This window comes from Rhinolophus sinicus, chromosome 14 (genome assembly GCF_057876585.1).
Source record: "Rhinolophus sinicus isolate RSI-liver-muscle chromosome 14, RSI-T2T, whole genome shotgun sequence".
Lineage (NCBI taxonomy): Eukaryota > Metazoa > Chordata > Mammalia > Chiroptera > Rhinolophidae > Rhinolophus > Rhinolophus sinicus.
The window spans coordinates 108,971,546-108,997,177 of record NC_142514.1 but is presented as its reverse complement, the minus strand read 5'-3'; the positions used below and the strand labels follow the sequence as shown (position 1 = coordinate 108,997,177).

Sequence of the window (25,632 nt, the reverse complement as noted above, 5' to 3'; positions counted from 1 at the left end):
CATCACGAACAGGAAGAGCAATAGTTAAAAAGCTTTGCTTCCTCTCCTCAGATCCCTGCTCTTCTGGAGACCAGCCTATTGGCCTCGGACTTTCTACTTGGGAGAACTGGACTGCAGGCACAGTAGGCTGGTTTTGTCTTCCCCGTACAGCAGATCAAGTTGCAAAATCAACAAGACTGGTGTAAGCTCATTCCTATAATGATATGGGACTGCAAGCTAAAGGGGGTTAACTTCATAAGAAATAAAACACTTTGGCACAGAGAATTCTGAGCAAGTCTTTATTGAAAATGCTTCCATTTTAGCAGGAAAACCCAGGAAGAAAGCTAGATGGACTACTGCAACCAAGACATTTTACCTCAAGATAACAAGAAAAAAAGACACCATTTAAAACTTAGCAAATATGTAAAGTACTTTATTTCTTCACTAGTTTTTGCCAGCTTTATACTCCCTTATGGAGATTGCTTCTGCATCCTCTCAAATCCTCAAACAGTAAGCTACAAGATCTTGCATAGTGTTTTCTATAAGAAACCAAGGCTTTTAATCAAATAGGCCTGAGACTGCCCCCCCCCACACCTGGCTATTCACCATCACTAGCAACAAAAATGGAAATTAGTCATCTAAAATGCTGTCGTAAGCTTTTAAATCTAAAAATTAAGTCTGAATAAAAATAATTCAAGATATTTGTATTGGGATTTTAGGCAAATAACTGAGAAATTTGGGTCAAAGTAAGCCCAAAACAGAAAAAAATGTTTTAAAAGCAGCTTTATCCAGAGTTTTTATTTTAAATGGCAAAAAAAAAAAAATGTCAAAGGAATTGTCATGTCCCAGAAAAGTCCATTACTTCTACATGGATTACACCAACTAATATGTCTATCTAATAGTGACAGTGATGTCATTAGCAGACTGGTGTGCCAGTTCCCAAGGCACACAGCCAGTGTCAGGAGCTAAGCACCCCAGTGACAACTGTGTCCAGGCCTCCACATATTTGATGTTGCTCCAGAAAAAAAGTAAAAATGGAAAGGAAACATTATGGTACTTCTGGCTGAGGCTCTAGAAGTTCCCAGGAAGGATGCTGCTTGGGGAGGAGGCCTTGGTACCACATGATGGTGACTTATGTAGGCTTTTAAGACACTAATGAAGCACATGTGACAGCACTAAGCAAGGATCGAGTCATCACTGAGCGTCAGTGGGTCTTGGCATACACACAGCACCTCAGAGGGTCTGGACATGGGAAGAAATAGCCGGACACATCACTTGTCCTGATTATAAGAGCTCAGTTTTCCTTGCAAGTATCCCCTGGAGATTAGCAAAACCACCTATCAAGGCAATATTTTTCTTTTATTTATTCTCCTTCGTAATAACCAAGTAATCTGGAGCCAAACCATTCCTCTTGTGTAAAACTAAACCCCTCCCTCCCCCCACACCACCCTCCCACCATATACACACACCCCATATTCACACATCATGTACGCATCCCTCCTCTGTCCCTCTGACCATGCCCCAACCCACTCTGACGTTCCTTTTACACCCCTACCCCCACCCACCACCCCGCTGAGCCCCAGGCCTTGAGCCTGATGCCTAGACTATAAATCTGGCCCATGCTGAGAACAGCAAACAAAGGAGCAGCTGTGAGAACTGACAGCTCAAGAACATTGATATTGGGTCTACCCTTGAAGGTGCTGGCAGGGCCAGTCTTCCCGCGGGACACCCCGTACATCTCAAAATGACAGAGGGCAGGGCATCACTGATCAAATGAAGATGGCTCAGCAGGGCTGCTGCTCCAATGAAGCGGTGGGCACTCCAGAGAAAGATCCTTCTCCAGAAATGAAATGTGGCAGAAATAAAAGCACCTGGGCCACAGATATGCAATACTTATCAAATATTATTCTAAAATTCCTATAATTCTGTCCCAAAAAAGAACTGAAATAGGGGGATGATGAGAAAGGGAAAGGAAAGGAGGGAGGAAGGGAAACAAAGTAGGAGGGACGGAGGGAGGAAGCGAAGGAGGGAGGGAGGAAGGACGATGTCAATCTACAATTCTAGCTTTGGGTAAAAAGTGTAGTCACAAAGTGGCAACTCCATACAGATATGAATCTGAGGTTCAGCATCAGTTTCAGGAGACTGGATTCTCAGGTGGGAGGGAGCCACCCTAAAAGCCTTCCACGGAGAGGGTGTGGTTGAGCGCATATGCATCGCTCTCCTCTTCCTCCAAAAGCAGCTTGTCGATGGTCAGGGAACTGATGGCTCTCCTGGGGTCTTCCATGTCCTGAAGGACTGGCTCAGGGATAGAGATGGGGAGCTGGACAAACTGAGGCCCGGGCAGGGCTGGCGCCGGAGGCTGGTACTGCAGGGTGGAGGTGGGCAGTGTAGACAGGGGTTGAGGCCACGGGAAGTAGGTGAGAGGTGCCTGGTGCTCTGGGCCTTCCAGCTGGGGACCCACTGTGGGCGGGGCGGCACTTCTGGTCTGTGATGGGGGAGACACAGGACTGAGGATTAACTAGGCCCTTTCCTGCTGTCTTTCTCACTCCAGGGGGCTCCACTTCCACCTACTCAAAGTCTCCCCCACGGGAGAAGCCAGACATACTTCTGTATCCCTGATTCTGTCACTCACTGGCTATATGTCCTTGCTCATGCTGCTTCCCCTCTGAAGCCTATTTGCTCATCTATAAAATAGGTTACAAATAGAACTGACATCATAGGGCTGAGCAAATTAAAGATGCTTCTCCAGACTTCATTGAATATAAAATTCATCCCAAGTTTAGATGTGTTAAATGCTGGGGGCAGGGATGTGCATATTAAAATCAATGGAAATACCACATGTTAAACAGTAAGCCTGTCACGTAGCATCGAAGCTGTGTTACAAATGTGGCCACAGTCCTGCCCAAACACAAAATAGGCCTCATTCCACACAGCAGCTTTGGCATTCTGAGGTGCCCTTGGGCCAACACAGCTACACTCACCTCCCATGACCTCAACTTCCTGTGTCTCTGAGCTGAGCCGTTGCAGGGACCTCCAAAAGTTAGGGCCATGTTCCCAGATGCTCTACAAACAACCCTCTCATCTGCACAGCGACCACCCTACAACCCCAGGTCAAGCCTGTAAGAGAGACACGGCCTGCATTCTTACTATTTCCCACCATCGAGGAAGGAGGTGGAAGAGGAAAGTCTTTGCATGGAATGATGTGCGAGGGCCAGAGTCTCCCCTTACCACCCCTGTCTCCCCTGTCATAGTTCTCTCCAGTTGTCACTGTGTCTTGAGCGTAAACTATTATAATCATTTAGGGAAAAGCTTATTTCAATGTCCTGGGGATCTTGTGACAACAAAGATTCCAGTACAGTAGGGCAGGGGTGGGGCCTGGATTCTGCATGTCTAATCAGATCCCAGGTGATGCCAATATAGCTAGTCCAGAGACCATAGTTTAAACAGCAAGACTTTAGGGTGCTTTTCTATGCAATGATGGAGCTGGAAAGGATATCAGAGGCCTTCTGGCCTCCCAACAAGGCCTTGTTATTTCCAGTATTTCAAAAATCTAAATGGAAGCCCTTCATTTTTGAGTTAGAAACCTGTGCAGGACAACTGCAACTGCAGATTTCTTTGCTCAGGGATAGAATTACATCAACCCAGTGCCATAACAGGTCTTATCTCCTGCTGATCAGGAGTACCGATTGGGTAGCTCTAACCAGCTTTGATGAGTCAATTTACAAAATGGCAAAACAAATAAATTATTTCTTAATAAATATAGTTTGTTTGATACACAGAAACTTTCAAAGCAGGAGGTGGGGATGATGAAAGGATAAATAATGAAAGAAATCCTTGGTCATGAAATGGTGGGGAACCATTAAGTCTGCCATCCCCCACGCCCACCCCAGGCCCCCTGATATGGAAATGAGTTAGTTGCCTGGGAGAAGTATTAAATTACCTCCTTCCTATCCACCATCATCCAGGCCCAATTTGTTTGCTGGATGGCCAGGTGGACATAGGGTAGGAGGGCTCCTGCAGGCCATACCTGGATGAGGCTTGAAGTTCAGGCGCATCAGGATGACACTGGACCTTTCAGGGAAACCTAGAGGATTTGGGGAACCAAAGCAAGCTCCACCATCAAGGGTGGCTCTGCAACTACTCGTGAGGCCCCAGCTTCACCTCCCAGTTTTTCTTGGACTGGAGGTGGACACAGCTGTAACCATAGGCCCTTTCTCCTCTGAACACTCAGGGGATGCCCATTCCTTTGGTCAAACAGGTACCATTCACATGAAATTACTTCTCTTCCTTCCTCCATTCCTGGGGGAGCAGGCCCTTCCTTTCCTACCTAGCACTTGAAGGCAGCCCTTGATTCATGTTGTTAGCTGACTTTGAGGCAATTGTACTAACTAGCATTTATTGAGTGCTCTCTATATGCCAGTAACTATACTAAGCATCATCCCATTGATCCTGACACCAACTCTCTTGTTCGTATTCCCATTTTACAGATGAGGACACTGAGGCTTAGAGAAATTAGGTCACTCAGCCCAGGGTCACATAGCTATTAAGTGAAGGGGCATGAATTTGAACCCAGACAATCTTGACACTAGAGGTTGAACTCAAAAAATTACCCTGCAGGTGGATTTGACTCCATCAAAAGTAATTTTCCTAAAAAATTACTATAAAAAGCTATATCACGTGTTGCTCAGCCTAGAAATCTCTGGTAAATCCCATTGTTATGTGAATGATCACCCCCTAAGTTATCTGAATAGAAAGGAAAGGCTGGCTCTTGCAGGAGACCCCACACACATATCTCACGTGGTACCCCATTCACTGAAAACTTAGACTCATAACAAGACTCACTACTTATGGGACAACAGGGATGCTTTAGAACAGAGAATCAGGAGAAGGTCTCAACCCCGAGGAGCATGAGACATGACAAGGGAGACCTTGACATGTGGAAAATATTTTAGGTCAGTGGGATAAGAGCAGCCCTGTGGGAGGATGAGGTGGGCTTAGATGACCTGACTATCCTGACAATCAACAGCAGGGAAGATCAGGGGTCAGGAAGCCAGCCCAAGTTCTAAAAGGGTGCTCTAGGCTGGGTTGGTGCAGGGTGGGTTGGTGCAGCTCTGCCTTTGTGTGACATACCGTGACATTAGTGATGAGAGGCTGGGAGGCGTAGGTCAGCACAGAAGAAGGCCCCACAACCGTGTAGCTGGGGCACACTGGCTGCACGTACATGTCAGCTGAGTAAGGGCAGCTGACAGCTTCATGTGACACATACTCTGTATAGGGCGTCCACGGGGCCAGGGGCTGGAGGGTGGTGGGGGCTGGCTGAGAGAGCCAGCCGGCACACAGCGCCCCCTCTTCCGTCACTGTGGAGGCAGAGACCTCCATGTCAAGGCAGGAAGGACCTGTGGGAAGAAGGAAATTACAGAGCTGCAGGTGCCACTTAGATGAGGGGCCTGGATGAGGCCAGGGCTGTGGGGAGCTCTTACCCACTGTGGTATAGGTGGCCAGGGGCTGATGGGGCAGCACCACCTGGAGGGGAGAAGAGAAGATGAGGGTCATTGTTCAGCCATCTCCAACTAGCCCTCTGCAGGAAACTCGCCCAGAGGACCCCAGGGAAGGAAAATATGGTGGGGGGAGCATCTGCTTTGTTAGAACAAAATACCCGCCCCATCCCAACCATTACCACCTATACTTTTGAGGGATCTCTTTTTCTATTTAGTGAGTAGGCTAAGCACTTAGGGAACGGGTGCCATCCATTTGCCAGTGGGAACTCCCAACTCACACCGGGATGTGTAAGTCATTCACTCACTCGGGCTCTGGCAATAGCTTTGTTCAGAGGGCCAAGGCCGCCGCCCACATTCCTCATCCTACTTCAGGGAACCACCAACTTGTTCTGCCCTAGGTCCATTCTCCAGTAGCCATTACTCACTGCAGTATCTTCCCTTTACGCCCCAGTGAGCATCCCATGGGACAAGGAAGGACACTCCCCCCTGGCCCCCCTGGCCCACACACACTCTGGCCACAGAGGACCCTCTCACCGCAGTAGGTGCAACTGCTGCCCCGCTGCTGGCATGGCCACGTTTCCTCCTCAGCAGTTCCTTCACTGGCTCTTTCACACGAACACCCTGGTATGGTCGGGGTGGGGCCGGGGCTTGTTCTGGAGCTGTGGCTGTGAAAAGCAGTGTCAGTGGTGCTCATCTCCCTTCTCAGACAAGTCCCCACATCAAAGGTCTGCTCTCCTCAGGGATCTACTCACCCAAGTTGATCCTCATGCAGAGGATCACATGATACTTCCTAGAATATTTCTCCCAGTATTGCCACTGCTCCTGCCCCCAACCTTCTATGACTCCCTTCCACCCAGACAATTAAGGCCCAGTTCCTTAGTCTAGAATTGAAAGTACTCCAGAGAATGAGCTCAACCCATTTTTCCAACCACTTCACCCACTAACGACTACATAAACCCTGACTCCAGCCAGAAGGTCTATCTAGACTTCTCTACATGTTCCTTGTCTGTCTCACCTTTTCACCTTTACTTGAGATTTCCCATGCTCAGAATTCCCTCTCACTTTTCTCAACCCCTTGATTCTTCCTGACACAAGACTAGTGCAACCTTCCCGGCCGACCAGTGTAGCCCACAGAATTTGTTTCATTCTACTACCTCTTAAACCCTTGGAGACCTGGCTAGTATTCATCACAGGGGGCAGTAGAGGACGACAGTGAGAGCAGGAGCTCTGAGTCAGGTGGCATAGGCCTCCAAACTTTCCTCTGTCACATTCTAGCTGTGTGATCCTGGGCAAGTTATTACACTTCTCTGTGCCTCAACCTGCAATTTAAGGAATGTTGTAAGGACTCACTGACATAGTAAATGGGAAGTATAGTATATGCTTAACATAAAATCAGATATAGAGTAAGCATTCAATACATTTTTAGACTGTGTAATAATCAGTTATCCTTTGTGGTATAAATTTCTTATGCCCTTAACTAGATTACAAACTTCTCAGTGCCAGGTATTGCACTTCATTTTTCTATATCTTCCCAAGTGGCTTGTTCATAATAAGCTTAGTAAGTTATTTGCTAATTACTTGATTGTATGATTATTCAAAACGTGCTGCCTGCCATTCATCTTCCCTCCACCTCTCCTGGGCCTTTAGAAAGGGCTGAAGCAAATAGTTCCCAGCTTCTCCTGGCTCCCAGGACACAGGACAAAGAACCAGTGGTGATCCATGTGCTCTGGGGTCAGAGAGAGCCCAGCCTTGCTGCTAAGAGAAGGTTCCCCATGCTTTATGTCATCAAAGCCAGGAAACCAAAACATGGAGCTGGAACATAGGGCTCTTCCTGGACTGGCAGAGCAAGCCAAAAGCAGCCATCACCCCGACAGCCCGCAGCATAAGGTGGCATGTAGCACTGGCCCTTAGGACTCATGCAGGGAGTTCATTATCATCCACTGATAAGGGAGCCAGGGACTGGGCTCTGAATCAAAAGCCCGGAAGCCTGGGTATCTATTAAACCCGGATCTGCAGCGTTGCCCTAGTTGAACTTTGCTCAGTAAATACCCAGCTGATAAGATCCCATGCCTGACTCAGCACCAGAACTCCATCTGTGCTCCAGGCCCACACATGGCCTGGCCTCGAAGCTCAGCAGGCAGAGAAAGCAGCAGAAAGTGGGAAGGGGTGTCCAAGAGCCTCAGCAAAACATGATGTGGTGTCAGAGAACCCCAAACTCAGATGCATCCATGGGGACTTCCTAACCTGGCCACATAGCATTTCAAAATACAGATACCCAGGGCCTGCTCCCAGGGAGTCTGATTCTGGTGGTCTGGTGTGGGCCTAGGAATCCTAGGATTTTATAAAAATCCCTCAGGTGATTTGGAAGCTGTGCTAGTATGAGACCCACTGACCATTCATCCCTGATCTACTACAAGGAACTTACTCCAACATCCTGATAGGAGAGTGATTATCCTCTTAACTTCCCCTGTCATAACAAGAGATCTCTATTGGTATTCATGCATTCTTTCAGATATCCCAAGGCACTAGGAATATAGCACTGAATAAGACAGGTGTGGTCCTTGCCCACATGCATCTTACAGTCTAGTGGGAGAGACAAGCAATAAAGCATTTACAACTTGTGAATTCAGGCTGAAATGGGAGTGTATAACAAAGGGAGCCAGCCTATTACCTGTGCCCAGGACCACCTGTGGACCATCACCTTCATTCTAAGCTGAAGTGACAATGGACTTGAGAGCCAAAATTACTTGTATTCAAGTCTCAGATGATTTATATAATATCCCGGAGCTTCAATTCCTTCATCTGTGAAATGGGGATAAGAATTCCTGTCTCACACAGTAGTTATGAGGATTAACTGAAATAATACATGGGAAGCTCCCAAAGCCATGTCCAGCATATGGTAGATATTCAGTACATGTTATTTTCCTTCCCATCCCCACACCCACTTCCACCTTCCTCTGGAAAGCTGTAATATCAGAAAGCTTTTCCTCCTACTAGACCTGCCTCCTGGTAATGATTTTTCCTTGCATCACCTTCTAATGAAACTCGCAATTCGTAATCCACTCACAGCTTTCTCATCTATAAAAAGAGGATCATAATGGTATGTATTTTGTAGGGTAATTTGAGAATTACATGTAAATGTTTAAGACAGAGCTTGCACTGAATAAGCATCAAATCAATGTGAGCTAATATATTCAGTAGTAGTAGTAGTAGTAGTAGTAGTAGTAGTAACGCTTTCCAGCATCTGAAGACAGATACCAGGTCCCCTGTAGAGTTGGAACAAATATCTCTTTCCTTTAGCTCTTTCTTACTGACATGTTTTGAATCCCTTCATGTGTCCTTCTGGGCACATCACTCGTGCACAAGTTCTACTTGCCACTTCCCCTTATATAGGTGAGGCCCAGTGTTGACCACAGACCCCAGGTGTAGCCTGACATGGCAGCGAACGGGGTCACCTGCCCTCCCACACTCTGCTTACTCATTCTCACAGTCACCCACGGCCACATCAGCTTTGTTCATACCCATATGGCTCAACCTACACTTGTCTCCAATTCGGTTTCCAGCTGTTCTTAAGCACAAAGTGCAGCCTGAGGCATTGCGCCCTTGGGAGAAACTCGGGGCCCAGAGTTATTTGGAGGTCTGAGCACTGTAGCCACACTCTTAATTCAGCTGGGGACAAGACAGTTTCAATCCCACATGCACAGGTCTCAGATCAGATCAAAGACAGGTATATGGCTAATCCCCCTCTGATTTGCATGTTCTCTGGGGAAGGACTGAGAGCACGTTGAATCCCACTCCCTCCCAGGAAGTAGGCACATCCAACACTTGGCTGCAAAGTGGCCAGCTGGGCATTTTCAGGATCTTCTCAAGCAAAGGCTTCCTGCCTCCTGTTGTTTTTGAATCAATGAACAAAGAGGGCTTGGGGGAGGAGTTATGAGCAGAGGGCATGAACCTCTGATGTCTGGACTTCCTTGGAACCCACAGTGTCAACAGGTATGCAAGCCCTGGAACAACCACCATATGGAAAGCAGTACCTATTGCTGTCACAAAGCTTCCACAGATCCCAAGGAGCTCCTGACTCCAGGTGAGTAGCAGGAGTGAGGGTGCTTCTGATAGTATCTTTGCAAAGTGACCCTGAACTAGCAGAGTCTAAAGACTCAAGACAATTCCCACAGGAGCCCAACGGCCAAGTGTATTTGCAAGGTGAAAACTTGCAGTTGGTGCCTTTCACACCAACCTTTGTGAAGCAACAATAAACACTTCTAATTCCACAGTAAACACTGTACTCCCTACTGCCACCAGCATGAGAAATGAGCCCACAAATACAAATTTGGAAGAGGAAACAAAGTTTGTCTGAAATAATGATTGCTCTGCCTTGGGGCTTCTGGATCCTTGCATTGCGCTAGCTTTAAAACAACTAAACTATAATATTTAAAAGAAAAAATTTAAGATTATTAAAATAATTTCTTAAAATAATAATAAATTTTAAAAAAAGCCAAAGCAAACAAAACAGGAGATTGAAATAATACACAGAAGATGAAAGTCCAGTTCTCTAGAGTAGAGCTGACCAGAGATTTTAATAGCCTCCTGAGCAAATTTCAGCTGCAGGTAATACACCCTCAAAGCCTGTAGCGTTCTCACCATTTTTCTTGTGTTCTGAAGGCCCTGTAAGTCTCCTGCGGGCATCCAAGTATCCACCACTGAGAAAAATCTTTTCACCTAAACAAGAGTCTCTTGTCCCTCATTGGTAATCTCCTTTTTCAGTCTGAGAAGTTTAGCCATTTTGCCTTTCCACCAGTGGAAATCAGTCACCAGTGGAGTTTGGGAAGAAAATAAAACTCATTTACAGAAAAACCTATAAATTCGGCCCCAGTGAGGGCTTCCCTTTTCCAAAAAGAGCAACGAAAAAAATCTGAAGGTATAAAAAGTCAGCACAGGACATTTCAGTTCCTCCTGCCACACACCCGGACATGGTCCACATCACAAAAATAAGAGTCATGCAGCTGCTGTTCCGCTGGAGAGCACAGACCATGACAGCCCTAAGCTGACTGGTCACCTCAAACAGAGCTCTGGCTGCATGTAGGCATTATGCTTGCTTTGCACCAAGCTTAGGGAACATGTGGATTCTACTGATTTAAATAAACATGGCCCTCCAGTGCCTTGATGAAGGTATAAGAAATATCACTGAGGAAATATGCAAAATTGTCAGCACTTGTTTATTTAATGACTCCGTGCAAACCACATTCGTGCCAAAGTGAGGAAGCTACTCAGCTAACAAGGTAGGTCCCTCCTAATGTCTTCTAGAGGAACCAGCACCCAGGCATTGATTGCTGCAACTTCTCCTCTGGGCGGCTTTAAGAGAGCCCTCTTCTGACAGGTGTTCCTAGAACAGCCTTCAAGATGCTCGTGAAAGAAGACTCCTCTCAGCCATTGTCCTGTTACAGATTTCCCAAGAGCCACCAGACCCAGGCAGTAAGTTGGACACCAGTTGAGACTGCTGCTGTAAGGGCTAAGTGAGATTCAGGTAAGCCCACATTTTCATTACCAGGGAACCAGGAAGAGGAATCCATCCCACCTGTCTTTACAATCTAGCTCTCTGGAAACGCTTTCCGTTTACAACTGACTGGTTGAACCTCAAAGCTGCAGCCACACAAGGCCATTTTGAAAGACAAAACCTTCCTTACTCAGAAGGACACGTGATAGACTATTAATCACTGCAAGTAACCACAGTAAATATTATTCTCTTTTGTGGCTGAATCTTCAGTATTATTTAAAAAAAAAAAAAAAAGACTCACTAAGGAGAAATACAAATAATTTTCTCTTTACTTGTAGCAAAACCAAAAACAAATAATTAAACAATAGGAATTCAAGCCTAGGGCTAACAAACTTGCCCTAGCTTCTAACTGAAAATAAAGTCAGAAAAGTTGCTGACACTTTTCACTTTAATGTAAAGAAGATTGTTTGTTTCTCGGCCTAAGATAGCTGAGGACTCCTGGGAAAGTTTAGCTTAGAGAAGCTAAAGGATTATTCAGATCCTTAATTGAAACACTAATGCAAGTGTTCTTCTTATAGTGAAAGTCGGAGTGTCAAAGTTTTCAAATTTGTTCTTTCTATTCATGGACAATGGCTGATTTTTTTCCAAACAGGAAGAAAGAACTTGGGCTTTGGCCAAAATTGGACTTGACACGCTATAGAAAGGCTTTCCCGCCCAATTTACACTAGATTATAGTGTACTGTTTTAAAAAAGTGTTGGCCAACAGAGAGATCCCATATGTATGTAAATGTGGGCTTTCTGTTCACTAATGTTTGAACTGAGAGGCCCCTGCAACCAGGAAATATCAAGACATCACTCATATATGCTGGCAATCTGGAAAACAGCCGGGCAGTGGGGAAAAATAGGTGCACAAAAAAGGAAGTTTTAAAGAAGGTGTTCAGAAGATATGAGAAAGTGGAATCTCAACTTAATTACAGTTTGATCTCACTTGTGAGGCTGCTGGGACAGCCAAAGAGGAGGAAGTCATGACGTCTTGATGTCTCTATCAAAAAAATCTCAAAAATGGTGGTAGACTCCATGTTCTCTGGTCTAGTCAAAGAAGGGAAGGGAATGGTCAGTGGCATTTGCCCTCCCTGTGTACCCATTCTAAGAAGCATATTCCCACCAGCCCCCACAGAGCTCACTCACCAACCATGGGCAAGTCACTGGGAAAGACTAAAGGAGGGCCACAATCAGTTAGAATTTCTCTAGAACTAAACAGGCCAAAAAACCTACAGGGAACACCCTGATGAAGAAAGCCATGAGAAGCTCTTAAAATACTTCTGGGGTGATTGCAAAGAATTGTTCAGTCTTAGACCCACACACAGAGTCCTAGACCAAAAATGTCTAGGAGCCAGGTGATCCTTCTTTAAAGGAAGCTACAGCCAGCCTGGAATGGTCCCCCAGGGTGATCACACTCCTCCCAAACTACATTAGGCTTAAGTAGAGAGTCCATTTACCCACAGCCCACACTCATCCACCTAGCTCCTGCCTAAGGTGTACCCACTCTGCAGCCTCAGGATTACATGGAATGTCCCAAAGTTCTGGATGTTCCACCCCATGACCTTGGGTAGGGTCAGCCAAAAGACCTGTAGTGCCAGAGCCTTTAGACTTTTTCCTTCTATGCAATCCTGCTAAAGGCATCCTTCCTCCAGGGGCTCTCAGCACCTTTCACACCACGCATCCATCCTCCTCCTAAACCTCTTGCAGAGCAAGGAGACAGGGAAGGCTGTTGGATTTCACTCTTTACTCCCAGAGACAGTGTCAATTCCTCTTCTTTGTGAAGCCTTGGGTATGTTGAATGAATGCATGCCAAGGGTCCATGTGTTTCCTGGTCACGACCTTAACTCCCAAGAACTCAGAAATAACCACCGTCAACTTTGCATGATGTACTATGCCTCACAAAGCCTTTGACACAAATGATTTCATGTGAAGCCTCACCACAGCTTCTGAGATTGGCAGGGGAGGTCTTCCTCTCACCCTCCTTTTCACTGATGAGGAAAGTAATGCTCGAAGGTGTTAAGAAACTTGCCCAAGGACTGTACTTGTAAATAACAACATCATCAACTAAACCCAGGACTTCTAATTCCAAACACAGTCCATTTCTGCCTTACTGTCTACCTCTTTCCTACCCAGGCAAGCAACGTTTAGTTTTCTGGGTAACACGAGGTCAGTCATTGAATGATGCCCTGTCCAATTCTAACCCTTCTTCCTCCAATTGGAGTCTGGGCTTGGACCATTCTGATTTAGTCTCCATTGATGGCCAACTCCCCCACAAGAAACAGTGTTTCCCACCTGAGAGAGAAAGTCCATGAGACGTTTACCAGCAATCTGCTCACATGAGGAGTGACGAGAACTGAGAGACCCAAACAATTCCCCGCAAAGTTTTATTTTTGGTAATTTCAACTGAAATGACAGTGGATAGGTCCACCTGAGAAACCAGCTGCATCTGCCTGCCTTTTACAGAAACTGGGGTCACTAGAGCAGAAAGGGCTCCCATGTCACATACACCATGTCCCAGGTTAGGGGCAAGACTACGAGACCCCTGTCAGAGCATTCACTGAACAAGTACTTGCTGAGCAGAGTAAACCATGTTGCTGCCACCATGGAACTTACTGTCTAGTCTAGTGGTATGTGTAGACTTAATGAAATAATTGCACAAGCAAACCTAGAATTACAAACTATGACGGGACTACATCTGCCTCGTGGTTGAAGGGTTCGGGCTTGTTTGGCTGGTTTCCATATTTACTCGATTCAGTAGGGCTTTAATGAGCAGCAAGCCGGGGGTCCCATTCTATAGGGGCGGTATAAAGAGGAAAGTGGCAAGAGACATGGTTGTTCTGTCTCTAGTGCAGAGTCTGCTCTAGGGTCATGTTCTACCCACACCATGAATGTAAGTCTTGCCTAAGGCATACAAAGTATCGCCAGATGTTCAGGGTCCTTCCCCAGTCTAGGGACCTGGATAAACCCAAAGATGTTTCACCAGCTGGTCCTATCCTCTCTTTGCAGATTAGCCCACTAGGGGAAGACCAGTCCTAAGAACTCAGATTCTAAGACAGAGATCAGCTGGCTTCAGAGGTTCTGTACTGAATCTCAGATATAATATCCAGAGATTCAAATTTGCAGGGGCTTTTGAGTCAGACTACCACGACCCTCAATGAAATCAGAGCCCACCTCCATCTAAGGGTAGACGTATTTCAATTGGGAGGGAAAGAAGCATCTAATACAACTCTAAAATCCTTGGCATTGAGAGGTGGTATGGTGTAGTTTGAGACTCAAACAGACCTAGTTTGTAAAGGCTACTACATAGCTTATCACTGTGTGACCCTTGCCAAATCACTTAACCTGTATGTGCCATTTGCAAAATGAGAATAATATCCACCTGATGGGTTATTGTGAGGGCTATATAAAACTAACACCGTTAAACACCCAGTACATAGTAGGTGCTCACAAGTGGCTGGTTCTCCTTTGATCACCGCCAACAATCCACGGCCCAGCACTTAGCAGAGAAGTACCCCTGCCTGGTCCAGTGGCCCTGGCTTGCCCCCACCCTGCTGCATCCTGACACTGAATGTCTCTATCCTCAGAACACTCAGGACCCTCTAGTGCCGGCAAGGCTCCTCTCTACCTGCCTTCATTGTGCTTCTGGAAGTCATCCTTCAGATGCCTGGGCTTGGTGTCCCCAAGCAGGAGACAGGGAGGCCAATGATGCCACAGAGGGACTAGCCCAATAACTCACTTGCAAACAGGAGGCATCAAAATCCTGGCATTGGCCTCTGGTAAAGATACCATGAGCTGAGCAGGATTTCGTTCTTCAGACACCACCAGAGAATTAAGTTTATGGCAAATTTGAGTTTTTAAAAGATGACCCCAGGAAGATTTTTCAGTGGCAGACAAAGTAAGATGGCATGCTCTTGTCCTGACATGAGGAACCTGTACATATCTCCAAAAGGACAGAGAGATAGTCATGGATAATTCTTCAAAGGGCTGGAAGCCTCAGAGCACATATCACATATGAGATGGAAATGTGAGAGAGCTCTTCAGTGGTCAGAGAGGGGACTTTTATCACCTACTAGTGCAAGGCAGATTTCTAGCTGACATATTGGGCATTGCCTCAGCTTAAGTGAGAGCAGCAGGGATCAAAGCAGAAGAGAAAGAGCCCACACTGAGAGCACAAGACCACATCATGGGGTGAACCAAACCAAGACATCCACCCAAATTCTATAGCAAGGCAGCACTGAAAGAGGAGGTGGAGCAACGGACACTGATACATCTTTCCTTATTAGATCAAGACCATAGCCTGAATCTAGCATTGCCAGTCTGATCTGGAACAGGAAAAATGTATGTTTAGGAAGCTGGAGGAAAGGAAATCTCGTTGCTTGTTCCTCGATTTAAGCAACATCTAGTTTGGAATTGTCTTTTTTTTTTTTTTTTTTTTTTTAAGGATAAAGAATATTCATTATAATTTAATACACTCATTGCATTATTTTTTTTTAATTAAAGTTTATTGGGGTGACAACTGTCAGTAAAGTTACGTAGATTTCAGGTGTACAATTCTGTAATACATCATCTATAAATCACATTGTGTGTTCACCACCCAGAGTCAGTTCTCCTTCCATCACCATATATTTGATCCCCTTTACCCTCATCTACCACCTCTCTCCCCGCTTACCAAAGAGATTCTTACAGAAAAAATAAATGCTCCCTGAGACCCTTAGGTATGGACCATTTCCTTGGAAGAAGGACTCTTCAAACCCAGCAACACCTGTACATTTTGGGTCCAACCCAACTATCCAAGCCCCAAAACTTATGGTAGCCTGGGGTGCAACCTGTGTGAGTAGCCCTAATCATTGATTCATAATGTGAGATATAACTGCCAGTCTAGATGAGCTCTTGTGCTAAGTCTCTGGGTTACTACCAATGGCCCCACAATGTGGGGGAGATGCCCTTGTGAAGGACATTGGAGAAGTTGTTAGAATATCAAACCTGGAAAAGAGGTCTTTGGGTCAATCTTTGAGGAATGTACCTCCCTCCTAATTCCCACATAGATACCCACATAGACTGAAAATATGACCTTCACAGCCTCATAGAGACAAATACAACTTGCTTCACAATAACTTTTCTCTAGGAACGAGGTCCTTACCCTGGAAGTAACCAGGGACCTGTGACCAGCTGTCAGGGACCTTGCTGAAGGAAGGGAGGGTTGGTCCAGGTCAGAGCTGTCAAGCTGTGATCTAAACAGCCCTGGAATACAGCAAAGGTGCCTGTAGTTGCCAATACAAGAAAGGAAGCAGACGGGTATGGGGGTGAATGAGCAATCAGAGCTCTGATATCCCCCAAAACTGCTCCATTTTTATTTTTGTTTTGGAGTTCTGCAGTAGATTTTGTTTGAATAAAGGAATCTGTGACAAAAATGTTGTAGACATCAGCCTACATGTGCTTGGATTTTCTTCCCAGCGCTCATATTTTATGTCCTAAGATGCCTCTTCACCGCCAGTATCTAAGCAAAAAGTCTGGTTATCATTTATTCTTGAGGCTTCACATCCAACGCCACCTTCCTTAAGTCCGTCTTCCCCTCCCTCCTGCTGAAGATAACTGATTTTAGTAGTTGAATTCTCTGTTTGAAAATAATTCCATTATTGGATGGATGCATGCATGGGGTGATAAGTGGGTGGTTGATTTTCCTTCCACACCTTTCTTTCCTGCATTGGTATTGCTTTCATTCAGCATTAAAACTTGCTATTTTCAACTTTTTTGCCTCTCTTTTTTCCTTTCTTTTTCATGTTCCCAGAAATTCTCAGTCCTGGAAAGTTATAACAATCTTTACTCTTCCAATTAAATTATGATTCTTTCCAGAGGATTAAAAAATAATTCAGCTTTTCTTATGTGTGGTCAAATCCTTTTTGGTCCCAACACCTGGTCTGAGAATGACTCTGGTTTATAATTCTTTGGCTACCTGCTCTTCCCAGAAAGTGATACTAATGAAACCATTACTAAGAAAAGCAGGCAGCACATTGCTGTTTCAGTTTTCGGTATCATTTGTGCTATTTCTTGCATGCTCAAATGTCATCCTCCTAGCATCGAGATTATAAACACGTCAGTTCAATCTTGTAAATTAAAAAAACAAATACAAGTTTGCCAGTAAGTACAAGCCTGCTGGCATCCACCTTACGAAGTTGGTAGGAAATTGTGGCCCAGGTTCCAAGTTTGGTCACAGAATGGCCAGCTTAACCATTAGCATTAGCCCTGATCATTAACTTCACCACGAGTTACGAGACTGGAAATACGTGTTCTGCTATTTCACAAGAAATGCGAATTCAGAGGCCACACAAACTGTAATCTAGAATTAGCTACATAACCTTTGTCCTCAGAGGTAAAAGTGAGAGAGAATAGGAAAATGATAATAGTAACTAATATTTATTAGATGTAGACTTAACACCAAGCACAGGAGTAAACACCTACCACAACCCTCTGAAGTAAGAACTGTATTCCCATTGTGTACCCAAGGAAATGGCAGCAGAGTGAGGCAAAGGGACTTGTCTGCATCATACGACCAGTGAGGTGTAAATCTAGGGTTCAAACTCAGATCTGTCTGCTCCAGAGGCTAACTTTAAAACCACTAACGGCAAAGAAACAACAGAGATGTCACTGTATAATTGAAAATTAAACCCTACTATCTATACCTTGCTTTCCACACCCTTACCTACACACACACACACACACACACACAGAGAGAGAGACACACACACGCACGCACGCGCATGTGCGTGCACAAAGGAATAGCCTGACTCTTCCGAAGTCTAGACAGTTCAGAATGAAAGAAGTGCCAAGGAGGTAGAAGCTTTGGCTCCCAGCACAGGCTGCCACACAGGACTCTTCATTCGTGCTGCCAGAAAACAGGTGGGTTGGGTTATTTTGGGGACATTCTACGTCCCTCTCTTCCTTTTGAGCCCTCCATTGCAGCTAAAATATACGCAAAGAACCCTTTGGAGGAGTCATAGCAGCAAAGCAAAGATCTTATTTCCTTCGATAAGTAAACTGCATTAAAAATAAGTTTTCAACATATTGAAGGACACTTGTTCCCATTTTTCTTTATTCCAAACTATTATCAAACATCTTCTTAAGATTTATAGATGATGTAATACAGAATTGTACACTTTAAATCTATGTAATTTTACTAACAATTGTCACCTCAATAAATTTCATATAAAAAAAATTGTGTTGTATCAATATAGAATATATACACAAAATGTACATTAAAATATATATGGAGCTCAATAAATTATTATTAACTAGATAAACAGTTCAAAGAACAGAGTATTGAGAATCCCAGAAGTTTTCTTCAGATTCCCTCCCAAACATTCCTCTCTCTCTCCTCTTCAAAGTTTACAAGTATTACGGTTTCTAACATTGTATATTAGTTTTTCTATTTTTAAACTTTACATAAATAGAATAATCCAGTAAATAATTGCTTATGAGTGGCCAGTTAGCTCAGTTGGTTAGAACACGGTGCTCTTAACAATAAGGTCGCCGGTTCGATCCCCACATGGGTCGCTGTGAGCTGCGCCCTCCACAACTAGATTGAAACAACTACTTGACTTGGAGCTGATGGGTCCTGGAAAAACACCCTTAAAATAAATAAAAAAATTTTTAAAATAAACAAATAAATAAAATAAAAATAATTGTTTATGTTTGTGTTACTTGGCTTAAATTGTTGGATTTGTTTATTTTTGTACATGTAGTCATAGTTCAATGTTTCTATTGTTATATAATGTTCTGTTGACTTATTATTTGGAGTGGATGATATTTGCGTGGTTACTAGCTTGTGGCTATTGTGATTAATAATGCTATAAATATTCTTGTACATACATATTCTTATATACACTAATGCATTTCTGCTAGATATTGCCAGATTATATATTATGTTTAAATTTAGCTGATAATGCCAATGTTTTCTAAAATGTTTGAAGCAAATGCTCAGTATTAACAAGGATACCACTGATCTACATTCTTACCAAACTTAAATTATAAAAATTTTTATTTTTAGACATTTTGATGAATGTCTAAAATAAGGATATCGCATTATTGTTTTATTTTCCATTTTACTGATACTGATATAACTTCATATAATCATTGTCCATTTTGTTAAGTACCTTTTCAAATTTCTTACAATTTTTTATTATATCATCTTACTGATTTGTAATTGATTGTAAGTTAAATTTCTTATTGATTTGAAAGCATTCTTTACTTATCTTGATAGGAGTCCTTTTTTGTTTATGTATAATGAAAACATTTCCCTCCCACAAAAAATGAGTTCTCAAGATATCAACAGTCATCTACCAGCTGGTGCATTTCATTTTGCAATCGGTCTTTTATCTAACATGGAAGACCTATGCTTTTACCAGGAACATCCTCCTAAGCCCTGTGAGTGAAACAGGGTAGCTTAGCAAGACAATATTCATGGTCTGGTTCAGATGGTTTTAGTTGTGTAGATGAATTACTAACCTAATCTTTAAGCTTCTGTTTTCTCATCTATGAAATGGATCTTAAAATAGAACCTACTTCATGGAGTTTCTATGAAGATTAAATGAGGTATGCATTCAAAGTGTGGTAAAGACCCACAGATGCCACAACCCAACATTGGCCCTCTCCTTCCTGACCAACACCCTCTGCATTATGGGAAGTGGCAATGTGCCCAGCCAAACCATTACACTATTCTCTCCTGCAGATAAGAGTGGCCATTAGATGTCAGCAGAAGATGTGTGTTGGTGGGGAAGGCAATGATAGAAAGGCATGATGTTTTTGATTTTTCCTTTCCTTCTAATCTTATTTATTCGAAACACAGATGTGATGGCTGAAGCTACAGTGGCAGCTATGAAGCAATCTTGAGGACAAAAGCCGCATGCCAAGGACAGCAGACCAGAAAGACAAAAGTGACCTGGGATGTTGTGGTCACTGTAGAGACTCCATACAGTGCTACACAGCCTACTGTGGACTTCTTTTATGTGAGAGAACGTGTATCACTGTCCTATTTAAATCAGGTTTCAGGTCTCTTGTTTCAGGTCTCTTCACTAGCAACCAAATGTAATCCAAACAGATCCGACGGGACGTTTGGTACACTGCACGCACCAAATAAGTACTCGATGCCCAAGAGCAGATATTTATCCCTATGAAAAGGATTGGGCATGTTCTGCTCACAGTAGCATAATGTTCAAAAGTATATTAGAAGCCATCAATTTCAGTCTCCAGGTCGGTGGTCCTCACAGTGATTACATTAGAGTCACCTGGGAAGCATTTGAAAATCTAATGCCCAGGACAACTTCATGAGAACCTCTGTCTGGGTTGGGACCTAGGCCTCAGTATTTCTTAAATCTCCCAGAGCATTCCAATGTGTAGCCAAGGTTTAAAAGCACTGCTGTCAGCAGATGCAAGAATCCCTTCTGTTAAATTAAGGCTTCGCGTTTGAAGACATATATTTCTTTTTTATAAGCACTCATAAGGGCTCAGCAATTAAAGCCGGAAATCTTCAGTCGAGTTCAGTCTCCTTACCCTGAGGCAGGAAAAGGCGAGTCCCATTTTACAGCTGGAACACTTGAGGCCCAGAGTGGTTAGGTGGCTTGCCTAATTACCCATGGATTGGAAAATAGAATCCATGTCTCCTGCCTGCCTGCAACAGCCATGTTTTGTCCATAGCATCATACAACCAGGACCAGAAGATTTCAGAGAAGGCCTCTCCATCCTAGGCAGGCCCACTCTTACAGTTACTGTACAAAAATGAGAAAACTAGAATGTTGCTAAGAATTTCATAAAGGTAAAAATTATGTTAATTTTCATAATCAATTAGCTAACTTTGGTATTTTGGGCTCAAAGGGAGAAACTGACGGACATCTTTATTCTGTGGGAAAATAAACTACTTTAGAAAGAAGTCAAAGGAAAAACACCAGTATTTTGAAGATGTTTAGAAGTAAAACTTTACAGGACTTCTAAGTAAACTAAATGTCCAGATATTTAGTTAATAAGTGTAGACAACCTTGATTTTTTGTTGTTGTTGTTGTTCCCCACAAACAACAGAATAGATTTGCAGCTTTGAATGGAAGAGAGCTTTCAAAATCTCTGACTCGGGAACTTTCTGGGTGTCGAGGGAGACAAAGTTGCATTTTTCTGTAGTAACTTTAGGGAGAAGGAAGTGAAGCATCTACCGTGAAAATCATCTGCTCTTTTACCAGTTAATCTGTGAGCTTAGCAGATGTCACTTACTTCCCCTCCTTCTGAGAATGTGAATTCCTACCTGTCTTTTGGGTCCTACTGTCCTTATCAACAAGAACCACTGAATCAACAGATAAACATAGTAGGAAGCAAAGGCGCTTATTGAGTAAGCAAAGGTCGTAACACAGAAGAGAAATATTAGAGACAGTCCAGAGACCTAAATTACTTCTTGTTGTTTTTCTGAAGTTATGCAGGGGATAGAGTTCCAAAAATTATATGTTTATTACAAGTTTTTCTTATCTTTAACTGCATTCTTAACTGCCCTAAAGAGTTGACCATTTAGTGGAAACCTGGAGTAAATCCAGAGTTCTATGTTAATGAGAATTTTGAGACCCTAATTTATCTGTCTGGTGAACCTCGGCTCTGTTCAAGTTGTCTGAAAGCAAAGGCACATCCATGCCATAATAATATGATAATAACTGTTTCCTGTTCCTAAGGTGCCTCCGTAGGCACTACAGCAAAGAAATGCCAAGTCCAAGTCTATGGGACATCAGACAGACAGCCAGTTCAAAGGAAATCAGTCAGACCTGCCTTTCATTATCATGTAGATTTCCCCCTAATACAAATAACAACAATAAAAATCAGTTCTTCAGTTCATTCATTTTCTAACAAATGATGTTTATTATACACAGTACCATTGCTTTTGAAAAAGAAGTCAACTGAATCTAATTTCGGCATCATGCAAATCACTGAATCAATTGACTGCAAGCTTTATCTCCATTGGTGCTGGCATTGTGCAAACTCAGGATACTGAGTGACGTAAGGAAATGAATAGCAAAAGTATTACCCAAATCATTTTAAATCCAAGGTCAGCAAACGTTTTCTGCAAAAAGCCGGATAGTAAATATTTTAGGCTTTGCAGGCCGTATGGTCTCTGTGGCAACTACTCAACTCTTCCGTTGTAGCAAAAGCAGGCCCGACAATATGTAAATGAATAGACCGGGCTGTGCTCCTGTAAAATTACAACCCAGGACTGGTTTGGCACTCTGGCCATAGTGTGCAGACCCCTTCGAAAACTGTTCATAAGATCATATCACTTAAGAAAATTTTGATTGCGCCTTTTTAACTATTCTAATCAAAGTGTGGAAAAGGATAGACAGGAAGGACTTTGGTGTCACCCTGGTCACTCGAGATGGGCTTACAGGAGGTGTCACTGGAGGGAAGGTGCTCTCTCATGACTGTCATTACGTATCAGGAGACTTCATGACACTTTCCCTACATTCTCTACTTTAGCTCTGACAAAAACCTAGTAAGGCACAACTAAGATCTCCCATTTTCTATATTTTTAAAAATCTAGGTTTAAATCATTAAGTTGCGGAACCAACTTTCAAACCCAGACTTGCTGACTCCATCGTGCCTGCTCTTTGTGCTGCACTGTTAGTCGCTGGTCTTAACAAGGGCTTCTTCTTGGAGTGGATGTTAGTTCCTCACATCCACGCGGGACCTAGAGGACCAAGTGCAGAATCCAAGGGGAGAATCTGCAGGAGGAGGGACTTTTTTATCCAATTGATCAGTCAGGCAAATCTCAAATGTGTGGATGGGGCTTGAAGATTTGTACTTCTGTGTGCTATCAGGTCTGAGCTGATCTGAACAAAAGCCCATGTTCACACTTAGTCCACAAAGGAGGGTCATGGGCCAGGTAAGGAAGAGGCAACATTTACAAAGTGAATGTTTTCTTAACCCTTTCCAGAACCCTATAGTACAGTCATTTCAGCTCATGCCTTGAGGGTGTTTTCTGAAAAAAGAAAGTGCCTTTTCAGCACTCTTGGTGTCTGATTTCAAACCCTGCCCTTCCAGCAGGTGATTGTAAGTGGGCTGACAATGCTGCCCTGTTTTTACTGGTTTTCCCACAGGGTTTAATCACCCAGGTGCCCTCGGTGCCCTAGACAAGGGCCTTGGATCCTAGACAAGGGGTTGTGTCCAGTGCCCACAGCCTTTCCTAAGTTCCTCTAACGTGCTAACGGGCAATTAAAGAGAATTTTGGTTGTGTGCATCTGAACACGTAGAACTGTTCACCCCAGTTATTCAACTGACAAGATTACAATGTGCCCTCCCCAGGGATGGAGTTATGCTGCACCTGATTTGACCTCCAGGGTGTGAACAGGAAACATGCCTTCAGCATCCCTTTTTTAAAAATTTCTAGTCTCTTAGGAGGAATTAAAGAAGAAAAAAATGTAGTGTATATAACCAAGAGGGGAGAATATAAACACAGAGAAGCAAACCAGGTCTCAGACACTGAAATAAAACCAGAGCAATTTTGGTGGCATCTCTGCTTACTAAGGGAAGCTCTGCAGAATGGGTATTATCTCTACCCTATTTTACATTTGAGAAACCTAAAGATGATATATAAAAGTGGACTGACTTGCTCTGCGTAGGTAGGAACAAGGCAGAAGTCCCTCCAGGGCCTCACATAAAAGCCAATGATTCAGTTCTAAGGGCATATGGACATGCAGCAGCTTCCACTAAAGACACTAATGCCCACCTGTCCTCAGCCATTTGGCACTCCCGCGGGGCTGGCTATCATTGCCCCCACAGGTTAAGGTCTTGCTCTCTTCTCCTTCAGGTAGCAGTTGCATACCACCCATATCTCCAATGACCTTGGAAGGACTCCATAAATCTCAAACTCAAATTAGAATTCACTTCTTTTTATTTAAAAAAAAATTGCATCTTGCTAATAACAGTGATGAGACTTCAAAATCTGAGAAATTTTGAAATCTTTCTTCCATCTTACACATCAACCAGCTCAATTTCAGAGAACTTACACAAGAAATAAAGAAACAATGAATTAATGATAAAATGACAGTAGGTTATGTTTTATTCAATGAAGGTGTATTTTCGGAACTTTAAGGGCTCTAATATAATATCTTTTTGTAAAAGAAATGCACTCCCTAATTTATCTTTTTCTGTAAATCTAGATTCTCTTATATTAAGTTTGCTTGAGGTAGGGTGTACCTAAATTCGTTAAATAGCATTTGAAAGACCTTTAAAAAGACAGAGTGATTTTTTAGTAGTATTTCTTTCTTGAGGAAGTACAGAACTAAGCCCCATTAAGATTCAACTCTCATGAGGCCATTGAGTTGACTTTGTTATTTCAAGAGAGGAATGTTGTAGATAATCTCTGTATGACTTCAATTATTAATAACACAAGTCTCTGTTCAGTCCCACATAGTGGAAAATAAAGTTCACAGTTGTTCCATCCAACTGCAGGGATAAACATTAAGGTCAAAGATAAACCTGCTGCCCCCTTGTGCGGGGACACACAAGGCTTGCCACTGAATGGGAAGAAGCAAGACAAGAGGGAAGACAGTGAAGCGAGTGAAGACATGCTTGACAAAGCCAACTTCCCACATTGTCCCAATGAATTCACAGAAACAAATCACACCTTTGGCAGAAAGCTAAGTAACTCAGAGAGAAACAGGCCAACAGACTTGAACCTAAAGACTTGGGCTGAAGAGTAGCTGTTTATAAAGTAGTATCATGTAAGAACTCCACAGCTTTCCCCTCCCAGCCCCAAACCAATATCACATTTGATATTTGTTTTGTGAATCATAAACTGCCCTTTCTTCACCACAGTGATTCATGCACAACAGCGGAGGTATGATGAGCTGTCCCACCTTGGAACAGTAGTTCGTTCCCCTCCAGCCTGGAAAATCAGCATCACCTCTGACAGGCTTATTTCTCCACCAGGCTCTATCTCGCCCACCTCACTCCTCCCTGCTCCCCTGGCTAGGAACCTAGACTGCTGTTGCCCCCATCACCACTGTCAGCTCTCTAATTACGGGCTAACTGGTAAACCCCCAGCCCCTACCCATGCTTTCATGGCTCTGACAGCCACAGCCAAACCACTTACGTTTTTGCCAGAGCATGGCCTGTGACAGGATGTTGCCTTTTCTCTTTGAAGCAGACAGTTTGGCTTCTTTAATGTGAGATCTGGGTGTGCTTTCCTCCAGTGTAGCCACTGCTTGCTCAGGCTGTTTCCTCAGCTTTTTAAAGGCCCAAGTTCCCGCTGCGCAGAGGCACAGCGTCATCACATCCTCCCACCTCAGTCACCATGCACTTTTTCTTCAGTGAGGCTGCCCGCCACCCCCCTGTGCACACCCTCAGAGGCCCACCGGCTGCAAACTACTTCACTCGCGGAGCCAGCCAGCTGGATCTGAACAACAACACAGCACAGAAAGCCATGGTCCTTCAGACGTGGCCACAGAGTGTGATGTGATGCATGGTGAGCGTGAAAGTGTGTATGAGTGTGAACAGTGTGAGCATATGTGTCAAGTCGTATACCTCCCCACACCAACGATGAGCCCAAAAGACCCCGTGGAAAACTGGGTTTTCTATGGTCCCCGTTCAAGCTTCTAC

General features: G+C 43.9%; 1 protein-coding gene across 1 annotated transcript; it reads right to left on the bottom strand.

Moving 5' to 3' along the window:
* Window positions 1-264: 264 nt before the first annotated feature.
* POU2AF1 (POU class 2 homeobox associating factor 1) lies at window positions 265-25,321 on the bottom strand. The gene is made up of 5 exons (XM_019715324.3): window positions 25,127-25,321; window positions 6,012-6,142; window positions 5,460-5,502; window positions 5,110-5,375; window positions 265-2,464 (listed from the first exon to the last, which is right to left on the bottom strand). Exons 1-5 carry the CDS (start codon window positions 25,302-25,304, stop codon window positions 2,150-2,152), a joined length of 933 nt encoding a protein of 310 aa, XP_019570883.1. The 5' UTR covers window positions 25,305-25,321; the 3' UTR covers window positions 265-2,149.
* Window positions 25,322-25,632: the final 311 nt, after the last annotated feature.